At 37.0% G+C, this 21424-nt stretch overlaps 1 protein-coding gene across 5 annotated transcripts in view; it reads left to right on the forward strand.

Annotated features, from left to right (window-relative positions):
- Positions 1 to 21424, forward strand: part of RTTN (rotatin) — a 129590-nt gene that overhangs the window by 70012 nt on the left and 38154 nt on the right. For all 5 annotated transcript variants that reach the window (XR_013961539.1, XM_080686468.1, XM_080686470.1 and 2 more), the window contains 8 exons: positions 2017 to 2171; positions 5151 to 5370; positions 5687 to 5815; positions 6292 to 6402; positions 8203 to 8361; positions 8679 to 8750; positions 11067 to 11256; positions 12839 to 12930. Coding sequence is in view for 4 of the 5 variants with exons in the window: in XM_080686468.1 (XP_080542594.1) it covers positions 2017 to 2171; positions 5151 to 5370; positions 5687 to 5815; positions 6292 to 6402; positions 8203 to 8361; positions 8679 to 8750; positions 11067 to 11256; positions 12839 to 12930 (1128 nt within the window). In the remaining variant the exon portion in view is untranslated. The remainder of the gene's footprint in view (positions 1 to 2016; positions 2172 to 5150; positions 5371 to 5686; positions 5816 to 6291; positions 6403 to 8202; positions 8362 to 8678; positions 8751 to 11066; positions 11257 to 12838; positions 12931 to 21424) is intronic.

The following is a 21424-nucleotide window of genomic DNA, read 5'->3' on the forward strand; positions in this document are numbered from 1 at the left end:
TTTTGGAGGTCAGCAGTGACACAATAATGACCCAAGTAGTTGGTTTAAAATTAGGATTGAATACTAATGTCTAATGACAGAACCTTCAGATAGGATTAAGCACGTCAGGTTACTAGGTAGAGACATCTATTCTTCTCTCTTTTGTGCTTTAGGAGTAGTAATTCATCCTATATCTCACAAGTGATGCTGCTGACATTCACTGAATCTCAATGTTAACATGTGAACCCAAGATAGGTTATAAAGGGAAAAAGTTTCAGCAATTTACTAGCAAAAACAAGTTATAAGTAGAATGAGATTCTTTGGAGGAATCTTAATTTTAGGTTATACATACTGTATCAATATAGTCATATAAAGTTATATTTTACCAAGATGGATTTTGCATTAAAATAACTTGTTCATTTTGTCAGTGTATATGGGAGTTGGAGGCACTGAGGGTCTAAGTCCGCCTTTGGTTATGTGGGGTTAAGAATACTATAGAATATATATTTATTTTTATGATCTTATCAAATGAGAATCTTGTTTGTTTTATTCATATATGAAACATGAAGTTATAGTTATGTCTCATGTAATTTTACTGGATCCAAATGAGGCAGTTCTTGCTCAAGATGAAAGGGACAGGTGGTAGAAAAAACTGCTTAGGTATGAAACAGTAAAGGAAATTAAAAGCAAAAGGTCTCTCCCCAGTACTTTCCAAAGACTCTCAGTTATATTGTTTGCAATTTTGTGTACCTGATTGAAGCATACTCTACATGCTACCTATGTAAACAACTTAGAATTTTCTTTCCATTTTTTCATTTCTTTTTCCTAAAGAGAATGTGGTTATTTTTGAATTGAGTTCTTTAGGTGAAGGATTTTAGAACAGCAGTAATTACATTTTGACTTTATCTCTCTTTGTATGTTGTATATGCACTGCACTGTTGATTGACATAATGCTGGGAACAAAATATTAACTACCTTTGTAGTAAAAAGGTTCTGAGATTAAATTCTTGTTCTGCTAATTCTTATCACTTTGGACAAATTACTTGACCTCTTTATAAACCTCTGTTTGCTCATGTGTAAAAGAAGAAAATGCAAGTTTTCTACTTTAATCAAAAAGTTAAATGAATCATTTCTTTTTAGCACACTACCTATGACATTATAGATGTTTGATAAATACTCTGTATATCAGTTAATATTTTCTATTCTCTTAATATCATTAGAAATCCTATTATATTTCTTTAGTTACTTTTTAAAAAATGGAAAACAGGAAAATGTTTAAATAGCTTTAGTTTTATTTGTTTATTAGCCTAGGAAATTGGCATAGATTACAATAGTAATGATATCAGCACTGGCTGGGATGCTGTGTCTTCTCACACCATGTGGGGTTGTGGTATTAGTACACTTACTGTAGGGACAGTTTGGCAATGTTCATCAAAAGCATTAAACTATTATGATCTTCTGATTCAGTTATTTCATTGCTTAGAGTTTGTACATAGGACTTGATTAGAATTGAGCCCACGATACCACCCAGTGAAATTATCAGTCACTAACTGTTCAGTGGTCTGTGGTAAATCATCGTGGTTGAAAAATACAAGTTATTAAAATGTTTCTGAAGAAAAATAATAACGAAGTAAGGAAATGGTTAAATAGTGGATTTTTTTACTTGACCTCAGTTTTATTAAAAATATAGAATTATAATTTTATTTATACTCACACATGCAAAAAGAGGAGTATGTACCAGGATGTTAAAAGCTGCTTTTCCTGTGAGATGTTATTGTGGGTGGTATTTGTTTCTCTCATTATGCTTCTTTGTATTTTCCTCAGTTTTCTAGAATAGATAGGCTTTCCTTTTGTTGAGATGATACATGAAGCATCCATTGAGTGTAGACCATCTGCAGGAGGTCTAGAGACCCACACCTGCTATTTAGGTAACACAACTCTTAATTAACCCAGAACATGGTGAGCAACAAAAACCTCCATAGGAAACAACACACAGCTCAGAGAGTAACTATATTCTTTACCAATTTCATTTTTCAGAGTCCAAACCCTCTGTTAGACCTGCTGGTTCTGACAGAGTCACAGGCCCGAGAAGAGACAGATGACTTCCGGACAGCTGTCAGGCAACAGCTCCAGAAGGAACTGATGGCTCTTTACAACATCTTGCTGCTCAGTTTCGGGGCAGTTACTAACAGGTACTTTTGTATCATTGAAGGTTAGAGAATGTGGATAGAGAACTGAATTCTCTTGATTTCCAAGGAGTTGATTTTTCATTTGCTTCAAGTTAAGAGAAGGAAAGACTTCAATAATCATTGTGGTGGTCTGTTTTCATTTCAGCTGAATCTCTGGTGCAGCCTGATTGCAGTTTCACATGGAGAGTGTTTTGTTGTTCTCTAGGTTTTAGTTCTTGGTCCTCTTTTAATTCTCGACACATCAACCTGAGCGGTCATATCCATTTCTATGACTTTATAAATATTTTTGCATTAATGATTTTCAAATATCTGTCTCTGGTTCTGACTTCCTTTTTTATTTTTAAAATTAGGTAAATTTTCAGTTGATGGCTTTTGGTATATTCACAATGTTGTGCAACTATCACTGTAATTAATTCCAGAACATTTTTATTACCCCGGCAAAGAAACCCTGTACACATTAAGCAGCCCCTTCCCAATCACACCTTACCCAAGACCATGGCAGCAATTAATGTTCTTTTTGTATATGGATTTGACTGCTCTGGACATTTTATACAAATGGAATCAAATAGCATGTGGCCTTTCATGTCTGGCTTCTTTCACTTAACATCGTGTTTTCAAGGACCATCCATTTTATAGCACATGTCAGTGTTTATTTCTCCCTATGACTGAGTAATAGTCCATGTATAGATATACCACATTATGGTTATCCGTTTATCTGTTGGTAAACAAATGAGTTGTTTCCACCTTGAGGATTTTAGATAGTGCTGCTATGAACATTCATATGCAAGTTTGTGTGCAAACATATGTTTTGATTCTCAAGATTATACCTAGGACTGATATTTGTGATAAATCTTTGTTTAACTTTTTGGGGAAGAGCCAAGCTGTTTACCACAGCATTTACATTCCCTCCAGCAGTGCATGAGTGTTGTCATTTCTCTACATCCTTACCAACACTTGTTACTGTTATATCTTTGGAGAAGCATCTATTCAAGTCCTTTTCCTGTTTTTGAATTGTTTTGTTGTTGTTGAGTTGTCTTTATATATTCTGGACATTAATCCCTTATCAAATACATGTTGCAAAATTTTCTCCAATTCTGTGGGTTGTCTTTTCACTCTCTTGATAATGCCCTTTGATGCAAACAGAAGTTTTTACTTTGATGAGGTCTTCTTGTGCTTAAATCCCAAGGCTGTGCGGAAGGGAAAGGCCTGATCCCACACACATGACATTTTATACAAACTAAGGTGTTAAAGCAGCCCTGATTCAGCTTAACACCTGGTTAGATCCAAAAGATCAGCCCATAACCCAAGTCTTGTGATCAAAGGGCAGGACATTACCATGAGAAATTATTATGTACTTCACTTTTACTAGCTCTTTTATACAAATGTTTGATATATAATCACAAATGAAGCGAATTGTGACAGCACAGAAAAATGTCTCCTATAATTAGGAGAAAAAAGTAATTAGAAACACATCTATAGATATCAAATATGAGAACTTTAAAGCTACCATTATAAATAATATTATTTTAAATAAGCATAATAATTATTAGAGGAACATATGGACAAGATTAATAAAAATATAGAGAAATGGAGACTAAAAAAGAACCAAATACAAATTTTACAACCAAGAACTACAATTTCTAAAATAATGACTTCATTGTATGGGTTTAACAGTAGACTAGACATAGTAAAAGAGAAGATTAATGAATTAGAACACAAGTCAATACAAATTTTACTGGAGAGGGACATCTGGGGCCTTCTGAGATATTGAGAATCTTTCATATCTTTATAGTATTTTTTTTTTAATCCTTACCTGACGATATTTTTTCCATTGATTTTCAGAGAGAGTTGAAGGGAGGGTGGAGGGGAGAGAGGGAGAGGGAGAGAATGGGAGACCGACAGACATCTCTCAAATTGATTGGTTGTCTCCTGCACATGTCCCGACCGAGGCCATTAATGGAGCCCGCAACCCAGGTACATGCCCTTGACTAGAAATGGAACCCGAGACCCTTTAGTCCATGGGCTAATGCTCTAACCAATGAGCCAAATTGGCCAGGGCTAAAAACTTTTTTTCTTTTTATCCTCACCTGAAGATATTTTTCCATTGATATTTAGAGAGAGTGGAAGAGAGAGGGAAAGACAGAGAGAAATATCAATGAGAGAAACACATCGATTGGTTGCCTGCTGCACAAGCCCTGACCAGGGCCCAGGCCAGGGAGGAGCCTGCAACCAAGGTACGTGCCCTTGACCGGTATCAAATCCAGGACCCTTTGGTCCACAGGTGGACGCTCTATCTACTGATCAAAACCAGCAAGGGCAAACCTTTCTTGTATTTTATTTATTTTTTAAAATAGATTTTTATTGATTTCAAAGAGGAAGGGAGAGGGAGAGAGAGATAGAAACAATGATGCGAGAGAATCATTGATTGGCTGCCTCCTGCATGCCCGTACTGGGGATCGAACCCGCAACCCAGGCATATGCCCTTGACCGGAATCGAACCCAGAACATTTGAGTCCACAGGCCGATGCTCTATCCACTGAGCAAAACTGGCTAGGGCTTCTTTGTTTTTTCACTTTAGTTTTCTGTGAAAAAAAAATACATTTTAGTCAATTAAAAATTCAAATTTTTAATGATAGTGAATGATTAAAAGTATAGGTTTAGAATATGTCAATTAAACTCACTTAAAATATACATTTAATTTTCATTCCAAGTTTTCATTTTTTTGGTGTGACAATACCAGTATCCATTTATGTATTTTTCAATTATTGCTGGTATTTTACATTTTATACCCGAGATGCTATTTTAACTATACTTTTTTTTTAACTCTTCTTTTGAGAGGGAATATTTTCTGCCTTTTGTCTTAATGCATACTTTTCTGATACAGTATTTGTTAGGAATCCTTGGCCACCAATAAGACAATTACCTGTTAAGCCCATCACACTCATCCTCTGGTTGACTGTTTTCCTTCCTTTATGTTCCCAGGAAATGCTTGGAACTTTTTTATGTTTTCCAAACACAGCTGGCTCTGAAACTGCTCCAGTGCCTGAGAGTCACGGATGCTCCTCACTTCTATGGCCTGCCTTCCCTCGAGAGGACCTTACGAGGGATGGCTCACCTTACAGCACTGCCCGGGTGGAGCTCACATTCTCCTCTTGCAAAGCCATTCGAAATTTGTGGGAAGTACTTATCAGGTCTCCTAGAAGTAAGTAAAAATAACCAATGACTGTAACAGAAATAGCAACTCTCAAATAATAGTTGTTTACTGTTTATTCATCACCTCCTGTGTGCCAGGCACAGGTAAGTTTTAAAGATTTTTATTAACAAATATGTAGGAATATTTGTTTTAATTGTGGTAAAATTTACCATCTTAATCATTTTTAAATGTATAAACAGAGAATATTTCGTACACTTTACGTGGTTAGGATTCAATTCAGATATGTCAGTAGCAAATGATATATTTGGCCTTATTTACCATTCAGAGTAATGCTGCTGTGAACTTGCTTACATTTGTTTTTCAGGTCATCACTTCCTTTTACGTGGAACGTGGAGGAAATGCCATGTCCTTCATGGGAAAGGGGGTGACAAAGAGCACGATTCTTTGCTTGCTTCACTTATCTCATGAGATGATGGATGAGGCCCAGAGCTTGGTGAGAGCATTGAGAGCTGCCTGTCTTCTGAGCAGTTGTTAGAAAAGGAATGTGCGATGTCTAGTACATTTTGAGCCTATATGTTTACTATATGAAAATATTTCTTTTGACTTTTCTCTTGGAGACAAAAATGACCTTTGACTAAGCTGTTTCTTAACAGTTGCATATTATAAAAATCTGAATTTTTTCATTTGAAATCTGTTTTGATTGAAATCTGCCTTGTGAGCTACATTGTTTCTAAATCCTGGGGAAATTAGCTGTTCTAAAGAAAAAAATGGTATATTTAGCTTTTTAAGGGGAAGTTAATATTTTTGTTTCCCTTGTTTTGGCTAAATTAATGAATTAAAACCAAGTCTTAAGTGTATTTTTACTTTGTTTTGATTTTTTAAAATTAAGAGTTATTTAAACTCCCTATATTTTATTCTTAGAGACTTCCCTAATGTGTTTCTGTTTCTTTTTTATTTTTTACATTTTAGGAGTGGATGCCACTTTGGTTCTTGCCTTTGGGTGGTCATGGGGAGGAGCACACTCCTATGCAGCAAGGATTGGCTTGGCTGATTCCGTTGTGGGTGGATCGCGACCCAGAGGTCAGTGTGAAGAAAAGTTGAGTTTATTATGGGTAGATAAAAAACAAAGGACATAAAGCATATGCATATACATAATTCCTGTTTTCCAAAATGAGACCATTGTAGTGACTATACCTTAAACTTTATTTAATCCCATCTTAGCTTGGGCTGCCCTAACAAAATACCATAGAGTTGGGGAAGGGAAGGACTTGAAGAACAAAATTTTATTTTCTCACAGTTCTGGAGGCTGGGAGTATTAGGTGAGGGCTCTGTTTCTTGCCTTCAGATGGCCACCTTCTCATCAGATCAGGACTCACCCTTAAGACTTCATTGAACTTTCATAACCAGCTGAAAGGCCTGTCCTCAAATACAGTCACATCAGGAGTTAAGGCTTCAACATATAAATTTTGGGGGTATATGTTTCAGTTCATAGCACCCCTTCTTCATCAGATTCATTAGGATACAGATTAAAAACAGAAAAAAAGATAGAACAGTGAAAAGTATTAGGAAAACCCAGCTATTTGCAACCAATTTAGAAGGATAGCTGCCAAGTGACATTTGAGTGTCATTTAATAGAATAGTCCCATTATAGTGCAAAGTTTTATATTAGTAACATATTTTCTATATGGTTGTCATACAGAAACCTGTACATATTTAACATGCACAACTTCATGTGTTTGGAGAAACTGTCACCACATCAATGCCATAAACATACCCTTCACCTCTTACAGTTTCCTCCTGCCTTCTCTTTGTTTGTTTGTTGAATTTTGTGATTAGCAAATGTTTAAGTCTGTAATACAGTACTGTTAACTATGCACACTGTCCACTAATTTCAAGCAAGAAATGATTATATCCTATTATACTAAAAACTTAGATTTATGGAGCTATTATTTGATCTGAACAAAGGTTACATTTTTTAGACACATTGAACTTGGACTTCCTGCAAGTTTCTCCCATGAACTTGTTGCTGGACTATAACATGACTACATTTTTTTTGTTGCTTTATCGTTATCAGTGCAATCCTATTTTGGGGATCAGAAGTCAGAAATTCACCAAAATGTGTAACTGGAGCAGCTCTGGTACTAAGGGAAAACACCACATCAATCTTATTTGAAAAATTGAAAAAAATTATTTTGGGTAAAATACTAAATATCTTTTAAAAACTAATTTCATTACTTCTTTTTGAAAAGAAGGTTCAAAAAAGTTAAAACCATTTATTTATAAGAGACACCAAGGAAGGTAGAACAAAATAATTGGTAGTCTCCTTAAAAATGAGGGAGAGACAGGAATTGGTTCATTAAAGATATGTAAGTGCTCTATGCTTTTCTTAGAAAAAGTCTTGTAAGCTATATTTTTTATTATAATTTATACCTGGTTTTGATTTTTTTGGGACATTTGCTTTTATTTAACTTTCCCCCTATATTATTGCTTTCTTGAATCATGGAATAGTATTTTATTCATTCATAAACTTATATAGGGCACTGTTTTCTACCAGTGTCTTTTATAATTTAGGATTGTCAAGACAATGTGATAAAAGTTTGATATCTTATGTACCAGAAAAATTCAGAATTTATAGTAGGGAATGAGATTCTTTGATTTGACAACCTTCTTTTAATTTTTAAATTTTTATTTTTTTATCTTATTGTTGAAAGTATTATAGATGTCCTCCTTTCCTCTGTCTCCCTCATTGAACCCCTCTACCTGGTTCCCACACTCTCCCCAGGCCTTCACCACACTGTGATCTGTCCATGGGCTATGCATATATGCATATAAGCTCATTGGTTAATCTCTTCCTGCCTCCCCCTTCCTTATCTTGAATAGGTGAGGTTCACTTCTCTGGGATTAGGATCTGCACTGACCACCCTAGAAACTGGCTGTTTGGCCTTGGCCAACAGCTGTCAGAACATTTCTGGTGGGCTCTGGGGAACTGTGATGAACATTCTTTTGGACCAGTTGGAATGCAGCATGGTGCGCCGGGAGGTAGGCCTGTCTGTTTAGCACCTTCTCCCCTTTCCCTTAGAAATGCATGTGATGGTCCTATGACCATACCAACTCCCTATTGAACATGGTGTACTGACCCTTGACCATCATCTCTTATGCCTGCAAAAAACCAAATAAAATGGTAGTAGAGAATGAAAAACGTATTAATTCACAGTAAATATTGGATTCCTTTAATGACCTGTTGACATGTGCAGTTGACCCATGATACATGTTTTTGTTACTAAATTTCAATATGTTGGTTATTTCAGAGGTGGCAACAAGATGGCAGTATTGACTTCTTTTTTTTTTAATTTCAGGCTGCATTTATTCTTCAGAATCTCCTTGTAATTCCAATGCCATCAGTAGTTGTAAAGGATTATACTTGGCAGGTGGGTGACTTTAAACAATGGTCTACCTAGTAGATAGTTGAGATTAATTGAGGATAAAGTTTCAGCATATATATATTTCATTACTGATGAATTTTCATACAAGGCAACAGGATCTCTTAAAAGAAAATGTAGAAATTTTCTTAATGCTTGATCAGATTTATAAATTCTGCTCTGTAATGGTAAAGTAATTTTATTATTATTTTTTCATCCTTACCTGAGGATATGTTTTTACTGATCTGAGGGGGGGTGGTGTGAGGGTGAGAGGGAGGGAGGGAGGGATGGAAGGGAGAGAGAGAGAGAGAGGGAGAGAGAGAGACATTAATTGATCAGTTGCCTCCTGTCCGTGCTCTGACAGGAAATTGAACCCACAACCTTTTGGTGTACTTCAACCAGCTGAACCACCCACTAGGGTTGCAGTGGTAAAGTAATTTTAAACAGAAATGAGTTCACACGGTGTTTACTATGCACGTGTTACACAAGTTGTCATGTCTATTTGGCTTCTTCATCTAAAATAGTTGCTGAATGATTAACATTTGTGACCTAAGCATTTTTGAGGAGTGCAGCCTTAGTTGTTGTAATACTCTTTAAATAGGTGTGTCTGTTCTCTCGTGATTAGATTCAGGTTCCGTAGTTTTCCAGAGATGCCATGCAAGTATGTGTTCTCAGTGCAGTGTATCAGGAGACCTGCTTTCTCTGTCCCATTACTGGGGATACTAACTTTGCTCACTTGGTTGAGGTAAAGTCCGCTGTGTTATTCATTGTGGAGTTATGGGAAATACTTTGAGAATGTATAAGTATCTATTTCTCGTCAATTTTCTTTCATTAGTTTTAACTTTTTTCCACTCGAGATTCTTGTTGAAAGCAGTTGTTACAGAATGATTGCCAAATGGTGATTTTCTAATTCCATCATTCTACATTTATTACATTTTACTCTAAGGAAGAGCTTTCCTTTGTTCCCCATTTATTTATTTTTATTCACTTTTTTTTTATTTACACCAGTATGAATTTCAGGAAACTTAATTTGTTTCATGGGTTATAATCTGTTTCTGTCGTTATTTATTTAGATGTTTAAATTGTTCTAGAACAATTTAAACATCTAAATAAAATACTTTGAATGAACTTACAATGCAATTCACTATCCCTCTCCATTCACAGAGACAGCTTTGCCTCCTACTGATTTTAATTCTTCATCATGTTTGCAATAATGTTTGTTCCTGTGCTGTGTCGACACATAGGATTTAGCTCATTTAAGCAATCTCCTCCAATATAGTTCTATTACTTTCTTACTTTCTCCACTGGTCGCCCTGCTGTTTCTGTTGTCTATGGATCCCGTCTCTTGGCTCCATTTAGAAGGCAAGAGGATGTGGCTAAGATGTTCCTATCTTTTTATTAGTAGCGTCTCCCCACTTCTACTGCTAATCTTTGCCAATTTTATCTTTACTTTTACTTTTGAAGGCTGATTGCCTTTACATTCTCTTCTGCAGCCTCCATTTATCTATGTAGGTTGATTCTAAAAAGTGAAAACCACTAAATCGCTACAGATCCACTTATTGGGCTGTGGTTACACTTTCTAATCTCTGCTTCCAGGACCATGACCACCCTGGCCTGTGTGTGTGTGTGTGTGTGTGTGTGTGTGTGCGTGCGTGCGTGTGTGTGTGTGTGTGTGTGTGTGTGTGTGATTAAAAATATTTATTTGGGTGATTTTTTTCAAACCTTAGCATTTTTATTTATTTCTTGCACTGTGAGTTTATATCATATCTCAAGTTTTTCTAAGCTGTTAATCATCCTTTTTCTTTAGTTATAATTTCCTGGTGGGAAGTGTGTGTCGGTGCCTGTGGCTGTTCCCCTTGGCAGGGTTAGTTCAGCAGAAAGGAAAGTGGCAGACAGCTTTCATTGTGAACATTGATGGGCCATGCATTTTATCTAGCTTATTCATAGGTACGAAGACTAATTGTGAATGTAATTACTTGGATCACATTATTTCTGATATTTTAATACTTATTGTTTTGTGTAGGTTGTAAAGTAGCTTTTTGAGTTTAGGGCTCAAGTACATAATTACTTGATTAAAGTTGCACCATTTTATAGAAGAATTTTAAATTAAATGGCCCCTCAAGAGATGTAGTGAAGCCTCTGCCTTCAGTGGATCATTAGGCAGCAAAGACGTAGAGTGCTGGGAAGTAATGCCCTAGGCCTGCTGCACAGGACAGGCAGGGGAGAGGCCAGGTTGCACCTGGGGAGTGTGGGGAGACAGTGGGTCTTTTTGAAGAAATCATGTGATAATTCACTGTCTCTCTTTCTCTCCCTCTTTTCCTCCAGGGCCCCTGTGTCCATGATGAGGACTCTGGTCTGTCGCTGGTAGGAAAGCCCGCGCTGCAGGCTCTCTTGTATCACTGCCATTTCTATGAACATTTGCATCAGATGATGAAACATTGTTACCTGGGACTATATACCTTTGATTCGAGTTGTTCTGCTCCTAATGGAACTTCAGAAAGCAGTGATTTAAATGGTAAGTACATTATATTTAGATTTTTATAAAATGTAACACCTTTTAAACTGTTAAAGACCAGTGTATTTGTTATAAAATGTTTGAAAAATAATGCCAAGTACACAGGAAAAATTGGTTTCTTCTCTGGTTCCACTACCCAGATATTTCCTTTGTTGCGTTAGGGTGTATTTCCCTCCAGGCATCTTCCTCTATAGCTTTTGTTTGTTTTATATAATTGTGTTCATATCTTATGTACATTTTTGTATCCTCTTCTTTCACTAAACATTGCCTAAGCATTTTTCTACATTATAAATACTTCATAGAAACCATTTCTGAAATCATATAAATGTTTCATAAGTTTTCATACCCTTCAGCAAAGTTTTATACTTTCCTCTACTGTTATCTTGAACTTTGGAAAGGTTCGTCCTGGGCCAGTGGTCGGCAAACTGCGGCTCGCGAGCCACATGCGGCTCTTTGGCCCCTTGAGTGTGTGGCTCTTCCACAAAATACTACGGCCCGGGCAAGTCTATTTTGAAGAAGTGGCGTTAAAAGAAGTTTAAGTTTAAAAAATTTGGCTCTCAAAAGAAATTTCAATCGTTGTACTGTTGTTATTTGGCTCTGTTGACTAATGAGTTTGCCGACCACTGTGACCTAGGCAATCAAGAATAAGACCTTCTCCTACCAAGTTCTCTAATTTGTTTTGCTAATATAGCAAAAGTTATTTATATTTGGCATGTTACTCATTTATCAAAATGTCTTGCTGAAACTTTTTCATTTCTGTTTGTAGATTCTCTTGGAGTATAAGACCTTAGCACGTAGATAATAATTATATCTTATATTAATTTCTAATGATTTAAAAATAAAAATAAAATTTAAAATTAAGTTTAAAGTAATTTTTTAAAAATCTTGACATAATTTCACACTTACAGAAAAGGTACAAGAATTCCCAAATGTTAATATTTTATAATATTTGCTCCCATGCCATGTGTATGAATAAATTTACTTGTATGCGTATGTATGTATTTTTTTTCTGAGACATTTAAGAGTAAATTGGAGACATGCAGTTTCTTTATCATGAAATATTTAAAAGTAAATTCCTAATTCACTTTTCTGCTCATTTCTTGGAGGAATTAAGAGGAAAATTACATTTGATGACATTTTGGACATTCTAAATAAATGTCCATCTCTATTAGGAAAGTGACCCATTTAATTGTTTGGATATCTTTGGACCTGTGTTACTCAGAACTTGGCCCTGAAGCCATGCAAATGTACAGCCTCTCCCTGACTTGGGGAATGGACAAATGTTCTGGAATTGGACCCAGGAACTGCTATAACAAGCTCTGTGTGATTCTTATGCACATTATATTTGCAATTTATCAAGAATGTGCTCTTGATAAATTGTGCTACATTAAGCTAAAGCACAGTCAGCTAATTGCATTAAATTTTCTGTAAAACAAGCTTTACATATAAATTAATTAGGCAAATAAAAATTAGGCCAACCTCTTCTCTTAGTTCTTGACTGGTTTTATGTGATGACTGTTTTTCTGTTAATTGTTACAGTACCCAGGAGACTATTCGCTTGACTGTTTTCCTGTTGTCATAGGTTTGGATGACTCACTCAAGTTTTGGAGGGTTCCATCTAGAATGTCCCATCAAGACCGAGACCCAAGTTCTCTCTCCACCTCGGAAACAATGGTACTTTCAAAGAATTCATAAATGCTTCCTTTTGAATCTGTGAAACAATTTGAGTTTACATAGTGGAGAGAGAAGCATGGTAGGAATTCTAAGGTTTGTTTGGTTATAACAGCTGCAATTTACTTGAAGTTCTGGCTGAGCAAAACGAGGTCTGCCTTGCTCATGTCCCTACACTGACCATCCTTTTATATGAGTTTCCATCCTCTTTCCTATCTTTTCTGATTCAACCAAAACTTTAAATGTTTATAATAGTTGTAGAAGAAGAGAACAGATCTTAACTGATGAATAATGCTTGAGTGCCCTGAAATTTTGCTTAAGAACAAAGCAGCTTGGAGACAGCTGACCCATTCAAAGATTCCAGGTGGTACTAATGAACACATTTCTACACATAGGCATCAGATAGAAGCTCGTCTTGATCATATGAAATACAGGAATTTATGTACACCTGCCTTTTTTTCTTTTTCTTCCCATTCATAAGTTGCTCTATTCTAAAAAGTTTGACACACTAAATATTTCTTTTTTTTCCCTTTTTTAAAAATAAAACTTTATTGTTCAGATTATTACAATTGTTTCTCCTTCTTCCCTCCACAGCTCTCCTCCACCCGGTTCCCACCCCACCCTCTGCACTTACCTCCCCCTCACTGTCCTCATCCATAGGTGTATGATTTTTGTCCAGTCTCTTCCCGTACCCCCCACACCCCTTTCCCCCTGAGAATTATCAATCCACTCCCATTCTATGCCCCTGATTCTATTATATTCACCAGTTTATTCTGTTCTTCAGATTTTTAATTCACTTGATTTTTAGATTCACTTGATAGATATGTATTTGTTGTTCATAATTTTTCTCTTTACTTTTTTCTTCTTCCTCCTCTTCTTAAAGAATATCTTTCAGCATTTCATATATTACTGGTTTGGTGGTGGTGAACTCCTTTAGCTTTTTCTTACCTGTGAAGCTCTTTATCTGACCTTCAATTCTGAATGATAGCTTTGCTGGGTAGAGTAATCTTGGTTGTAGGTTCTTGCTATTCATCACTTTGAATATTTCTTGCCACTCCCGTCTGGCCTGCATAGTTTCTGTTGAGAAATCAGCTGACAATCGTATGGGTGCTCCCTTGTAGGTAATTAACTGTTTTTCTCTTGCTGCTTTTAATATTCTCTTTTTGTCTTTTGCCCTTGGCATTTTAATTATGATGTGTCTTGGTGTGGTCCTCTTTGGATTCCTTTTGTTTGGGGTTCTGTGCACTTCCTGGACTTGTAAGTCTATTTCTTTCACCAAGTGGGAGAAGTTTTCAGTCATTATTTCTTCAAATAGGTTTTCAGTATCTTGCTCTCTCTCTTCTCCTGGCACCCCCATAATTCTGATGTTGGTACGCTTGAAGTTGTCCCAGAGGCTTCCTACACTATCTTTAATTTTTTGGATTCTTTTTTCTTTTTGCTTTCCCGGTTGAGTGTTTTTGCTTCTTTGTATTTCAAATCTTTGACTTGATTCTTGCGTTCCTGTAGTCTGCTATTGGGTCTTTGTATAATATTTTTTATTTCAGTCAGTGTATGTTTAATTTCTAGTTGGTCCTTTATCATATCCTTGAGGGTCTCATTGAATTTATCGGCCTTTTCTAGGAAATTCTTGAAAAACCTTATATCCGTGGTTTTGAACTCTATATCCAGTCGTTTGTTTTCCTCCATTTCTTTCGTTTGTGATCTGTTTCTTCGTCTCCTCATTTTTGCTGCCTCCCTGAGTTGGTAGGGTGGCTTTGTGTGCTAGGTGTCCTATATGGGCCAGTGGGTCGGCCTCCCAGTTACCTGAGGTGGACACTCTTGGTGCATCCCTTTGTGAACTGTGTGTACAGCCTTGTTGTAGTTAAGTCTTGATTGTTATTGGTGTCGCTGGGAGGAATTGACCTCCAGGCCAATTGGCTGTGAGGACCCGCTGTATCTATAATGGAAGAACTGCTGCGCTGGAGACACGCTTATGGGGCAGGACTTGTTTCAGTGGGGCTTTGGTGCTCACTGAGTCTGCCTCTTGAATGTGTCACTTATGGATGTGAGTAGTTGAAATCTGGTGTCTTCTCACACTGACCACTAGATACACTAGCTTCTGGATCTCCAATGGGGTGCAGGTCAGCTACTGTCTGAGGTCACCCAGCAGGAGCTACAACGAGAACTACAGTTTTCTCCTCTTTGCTTGGGGTTTGGAGGTTTTGGAGCTGTCTGACCAGAGCTGCAGTTTGTTAGGTTAAGCTGCGATGGGGCAGGCCACTTATATGCAAAAGCCGCTGTGTGGAGCTTGGGTGGGTTTATAGGTTGTGCAGGGCGGGGTCTCAGGGAGTCCTAGGCTAGGGCGTGGCAAACAGCGATGGCTGCCAGTTTCCAAGTCCCCGTGTCCCGCGCCCCAGCGCAGTAAACAATGATTGCTGGGTGCACCTCTGCAAGAAAGTCACCCTCCCTTTCCGACCCGATGGCAGACAGTCCAGCTTCTCCCCGTAGGAGTTTGGGTCCCCAGCGTCTCCCCAGAAACTGGAGTTCAGAGTAATCAGGAGCTTGTCTCCCTTCGGGTTGAAAAAAGCAGGGCACCCAGTCGCCCACCACCAGCCCGATTCACGCGCCTCCGTACCTCAGCTTTTCAGCACTTGTGCACGTCTCAATGCTCTTTTCTCTTTCCTTCTAGTTGTAGAACTTCCACTCAGCCAGCTTTCCCGTGGTTCTGGGTGATAGACGTTTTGTCTTTTAGTTGTAGTTTTGAAATTGTTGTGCGAGGCAACAGTTTAGGTGTTTACCTATGCCATCATGGTTTCTCTCCTAAATATTTCTAAATAATACTAGTAAATGGTACTGGTTTTCATTTGTTTTACAAGCACACAGAATCATTTATTCTCCACTGGAAAACAGTATGTTTTACTGTAAAGTGTTTTTGGAATAATTACTGTGTTTGTAGAACCTAGGACAGAAAAGCTTGTCACCTGTGCTTCCAGGAGCAAAACAGTATGAGAATAATAGCTATTATACAGGCATTAATAGGAGTCACTTACCACACAGTTTCTCATGAGACTGATACTTTTTCCTACAGTTTTAATAGTCTTTTATTTTTTTTCTAGACTCAAAAGAGAAGAGTTGGTTTTCAGTGCTAAATTGAACCTTTATTTGGAAAAGTAGAATAATTACCCTGGTTCCACTACATGTCATGCTTTCCTTTCCAAGCTAGAAATAGTATCTGTCTTTGTCTCAATAAGAGAAATAATATGATTAAATGCAAAAAGGAGTTTATTTAGTTCACAGATGGGCAGCATTAACATGTGCTTAAAAGTAATTCTTTTTAGGTTACCCTGTTTGTTTAAAGGGCTGTTGACTAACCTGAAAATCTTTGTACATTTTTCAGTTCGTTGCTCATAGTAGGTGTCCAGTAAAAAGTATTGCTCTATTTAATGTTGGGCTATCTTAGTTATTTTGTAGATATCAAGTTGTATTTATCCTATACAAAAATACTTAAGTACAAAAAGTGAAAGCAAATCTAACTCTTGCATTTCTCAATTTTATAATAACGTAAATCTTACAGATTAGTATACTGGATTTTCCAAGAAAAACTTTTGAAATATATTATTTGTTGTAATAGAAGCACCTCTTTTAATGTGAAAGCTTTTAACTTGTTTGTGTTAGGATGCAGCATACACTTTGAGAAATATGTAGCAATGGAATCTGTTTTTTAAAATAATTTTTACATATAGTCCTATGTTAGATTTATTTATTGAAGTTTCTCAAAAGACTGGTATTATCCATTAGAATTTTTACAGTCAACTCCTTTCTTTCTTTGACTTCCAAACAGAGGAGTTTGGGCATCAGTGACTTTTTACCAAATTAGGGATTTTTATTTATCGAAGTAGTTTAATTACCCTAATTCTGCTCAACTTATCATGCCCGACATACTCTATCTCTTTGTCCCAACAGGAGAAAAATCTGTAGAATTTATTTATTATACCAGTATTATTTTAAACCTAAGCTCTCAGTACCTAGACCAACTAAACCTTTCTCAGGCATAAGAAAATTTTAAAATTACATTTTGAAGCATCAGTTGCATGATGGAAATCTTGCTAATAAACTTATGTGGTTATTTATATAACTGTTTAGTGTATCTCACAGATTTAACAAAGGATGCAGTTTATTGATTGGTGTTTTGCTTTTCCATTTAGTCTTTCTAAGGAAAGCTCTATGATTGATTTGGGTCAGATCCTTAGATTATACCATAGGGACTTGATGGTGTAATCTAACGGATATTAGTTCAGTTTCTTGGCTCTGGAAGGATTGTAATTTTGTAAGTTACACATAGAGTAAGGGGTGTCATTGTCACCTCAGGGGGTATTGCCCTTATAAATAAGCCAGTTCAGAAATGGCTTCTGTCTAGTTCAGTGTCCCCATCCCCAGGCAGTAGCTGATTTTCCTCCTGAAGTCACTTTTCTAGTTCTCAGAAGTATCCAAACTAGATAGGTGTTTATACCTAGTACATGCCAGTGTGCTGCAACATCTTTATGACCAAATTTAGTCTTAAAAAAAAACACAACAAAAACAAGAGAGAATAACGGAAAAGTAAATGAGGATTGTACTATGAGAAAAGATAGGGTACAAGTCTACTCACATTTTTTCCCTTTTTAAATTAAATTTATTGGAATGACATTGGTCAACATGAACATATAGGTTTCAGGGGTGGGTTTCTATGTTACAAGATCTGTATATTGCACTGTGTGCCCACCACCCAAAGTCAACTCTTCTCCTGTCACCTTATATTAGGATCTCCTCCGCCGGCTTCCTCCCCCTCTAGGCTCCCAGCTACAGGGCTGCATTTGTGGACCAGTTGAACTTTCCTCCCTTCCCATCTCTACGTTTATTCCTGGTTGCCCACCTTCAATGTGCAGGTCTCTCAGGTGTGCCTCTATATTGAGCAAGGAATTCTTTGTTGAATTATAGTAGGTTAACTGGTTGAAATCTCAGGAGGAGAGGCCAGGGAATCTCTTATGCTGCCATTCTTCTGACATACAGCACCTACTCACAATTTTAAAACATGGGAAAATAGAAGGTATGAAAAGTTTGTAAGGGATTTCAGATAAGGGTTAGCCAAGAGCTGAGTCTGTTTTTGGCTATAAAGAGATAAGATGTAATAGCTGTGAAGATACAGATAGAAAGATATTTCAGCAAAGTACTAGTAAAATGGCATGTAACATTAAAACTGACATTAGAGAATTATGGCTTGACTTTTGTTTGATGGTAGTTGAAAGTTATTTCATAGACTGGAGAGCAGGCCAAGGACAGTTAACCTCATTTTTGCCATGTTTTAAAAATGTTTGTACCCTATCTTTTTTCATACCACAAATCCTCATTTTCTTCCTTTGTTATCTTTTAAATTTTTAAAAAATTACCTGTTTAGGCACCAATGCTGCTTTTTTTTTTTTGAAAGAGGATGAAAGGTATTATGAATTCATTTTGACTAATAAAATATGCAACTCCTAAATGAACTTTGAAAAAATTTTAAAGTATCCAGTGAATTCCTTTGTTTTTATAAGGCAGAATACCAAGAAACAGTTTTTGAACATTTGATACATTTTCTTCATAAGATAAGAAATTGTTTTTAAACTCAAATTCTACTTTGATAATGGTAAATGGCTTTGTTGTTTCTTGCTATTTCAGAAGGACTCTTTTACAATTGTAACTGCTTATGTTACAATGAAACATGATTTAGAAATCTTCATTAGTTATCATATCTATTTATAAGCACATTGATGAAAGGTTATTTTTTTTAGTGTTTATAAGCAAAGCACTGTAGCTTAAGTAGCATCAGTTTCTCTGCACTGACAGGCCTTTATTGCCTGTGTAATACCAGTGTGGTGATAAGGCTACAAATATATAGACTCACTTCAAGTAAGACTCAGTTTCATTTGTCTCTTTATATAGATGTAAATTTGAAATCTCAGGATGTGTCATGTGGCAGATGTGAAAGTGAGAGAAAGTCTAGATTGTGGTTTTGCACGTAGGTCATCTTAATGACTCAAGTTTAATGAGTTTGTGTGAGTACAAATGCACATACACAAGGTATCTGCTAAGACCCAAACTAAGAGGATTAGGTAGAGATGACTATTGATCCCTCTGGGATCTACTGGGACCCACAAAGTCTCAGAGTTCTTAACTTTTTATTTCAGTGCTAATCTAATGTGACTATACTGAATATAAAATAAAACAATACAGCCTGTTTATGAGTTATTTACTTAGACTGAAATTTATCTAGGTTTATTTTTTGATAACTTTATGTGTGTAGCTTACATTCTTGGCTACAGCTTCCTATCACTTATTTCTTGTTTTTGCAAAATGTCAAACTTGAAGTGGTGAGAGAAGATTAAGGTCTTCAAGTTGAATGGGGGAACTTTAAAAATTGTATATTAATTTCATCTATCATTTTTTCCTAATTTATATTTTTTGTATTATCAGAAATTGTGAATGAACATAACCTTGGTTTTTTCTTTCATTGTATTTTATATATCAAGTCTAAGATAACCTACTTGATTTGTTAGGATAAATATGCTGTAATATGTGGGGAGGGTTATAGTATTTGAGTGTGTGAGGCAAGATTGATTCCTAAGTTCACTTGACAGCTCAGGCCTTCTGCGTACACCGACATGGACCTTATCCAGGTATGTGAAGTTCATGCTATCGCAGAGAAATTAAATTGGTGATAAGTAAAAGAGTGATCACCTCTCTAGGTAAGGTATTTTTCACATAGGAGGTGCCAAACTCATCAGTTTGGGCTTCTCCAAATTGAGGGAGGCCACACAATCTTTTCATCTTATAAACCTGTAGTGAAATTGTGTTTGCCTTCTACAAAATTTCTGTTATATTTAATGTTTTTTAAAAATGTCGTATTCTGAAACATAGGGTCAGCATATTGCTGTGCCGCGCCAGCGCAGCCAAGGGTTCGGGTTCGGCGAGCCTGAGGGAAGGCTGGCAAAGGATGAAGAAAAGACAGACAAAGAGAATAAGCTGGTTCTAGGTGGATCTTCTGTGTGTGACTGAGACCACAGAACAGATCCAGACTGCAAGCTAATGCTTTATTTTATAGTCAGAGGTAAACAAGGTAGTGGTCACCATAGTTACAATGTTCTTGTGAGTTTCACTTGTTTTGGTAGCACTTGCTGCACCTCCCACAGCCCATTAGCTACCCAGGAAGGATCTAGGGAGCAGTCACAAGATCAAGCTTAATTATGCTAAGAGGGCTGTGCCCTCTAAGCTGGGACTTGTTTGCGGCTTTGCCAGCAGGTCAGTCCGAGGCTTAACCCTATAACTGCTCCCTACATATTGCCTAAGTTTTTAAAGAGTTTTTTACAATATGGGGAGAGATAAGAAAAATATTTTAGTACTTATGATAATTTTTTCATAGGCACTATTAAGATTTATGTGTGCCTTTTGAAACTTTATAAAGCTCTTTTGAGTTAAGAAATCAAGAAATTAATCCAAAAAAAAATGGAAACACTCACTCAAAGAGATATATGCACCCCAAGTTCATTGCAGCATTTTTTACAATAAGCAGTATATGGTGACAACCTAACTATCCATCAATGGATGAACCAATAAAGAAATTATGGTGTAAGTATGCAATGAAATATTATTCAGCCATAAAAAAGAATGAAATCTTGCCATTTGCAACAACAAGGGAGGACCTTAAGGGTATTATGCTAAATGAAATAATTCAGACAGAGAAAGACAAATACCATATGATTTCTCTTATATGTGGAGTCTAAAAATAAATAAATAGAAAGATAAATTAAGTTCATAAAAATGCAAAATATCTCAAGGACACAGTGAATTATAGGTAAAGTTGTATATTTCAGCCTTTTAACATCCTATCTAATAGAGTAATATGCAAATTTACCATCATTCCAACACATAAGATGGCTGCCCCCATGTGGTCAAAGATGGCTGCCCCCATGTGGACACAAGATAGCTGCCACAAGATGGCCAGCAGGGGAGGGCAGTTGGGAGGGATCAGGACAGCAGGGGAGGGCAGTTGTGGGCAATCAGGCCAGTAGGGGAGGGCTGTTGGGAGGGACCAGGCCTGCAAGGGAGGGCAGTTAGGGGCAATCAGGCTGGCAGGGGAGCACTTAGGCATCAATCAGGCTGATGGGAGTGGTTAGGGGGATGATCAGGCTGGCAGGCAGAAGTGGTTAGGGGCAACCAGGAAGGCAGGTAGGCGAGCAGTTGGGAGCCAGCAGTCCTGGATTATGAGAGGGATGTCCGACTGCCCGTTTAGGCCTGGTAGGATCGGGCCTAAATGGGCAGTCGGACATCCCTCGAGAGGTCCCATATTGGAGAGGGTGCAGGCTGGGCTGAGGGACAACCCCCCCTCGCGCATGAATTTCGTGCACTGGGCCTCTAGTTTAGGTAATAAGATAAAATAGATCTTATTGGGACCTTAATATCCTTAATGGGCTTCAAATCAAAACTTCACTCCTGTGAGTTACTG

The sequence above is a fragment of the Plecotus auritus genome, assembly GCF_963455305.1.
Source record: "Plecotus auritus genome assembly, chromosome: 8".
NCBI classification, from domain to species: domain Eukaryota; kingdom Metazoa; phylum Chordata; class Mammalia; order Chiroptera; family Vespertilionidae; genus Plecotus; species Plecotus auritus.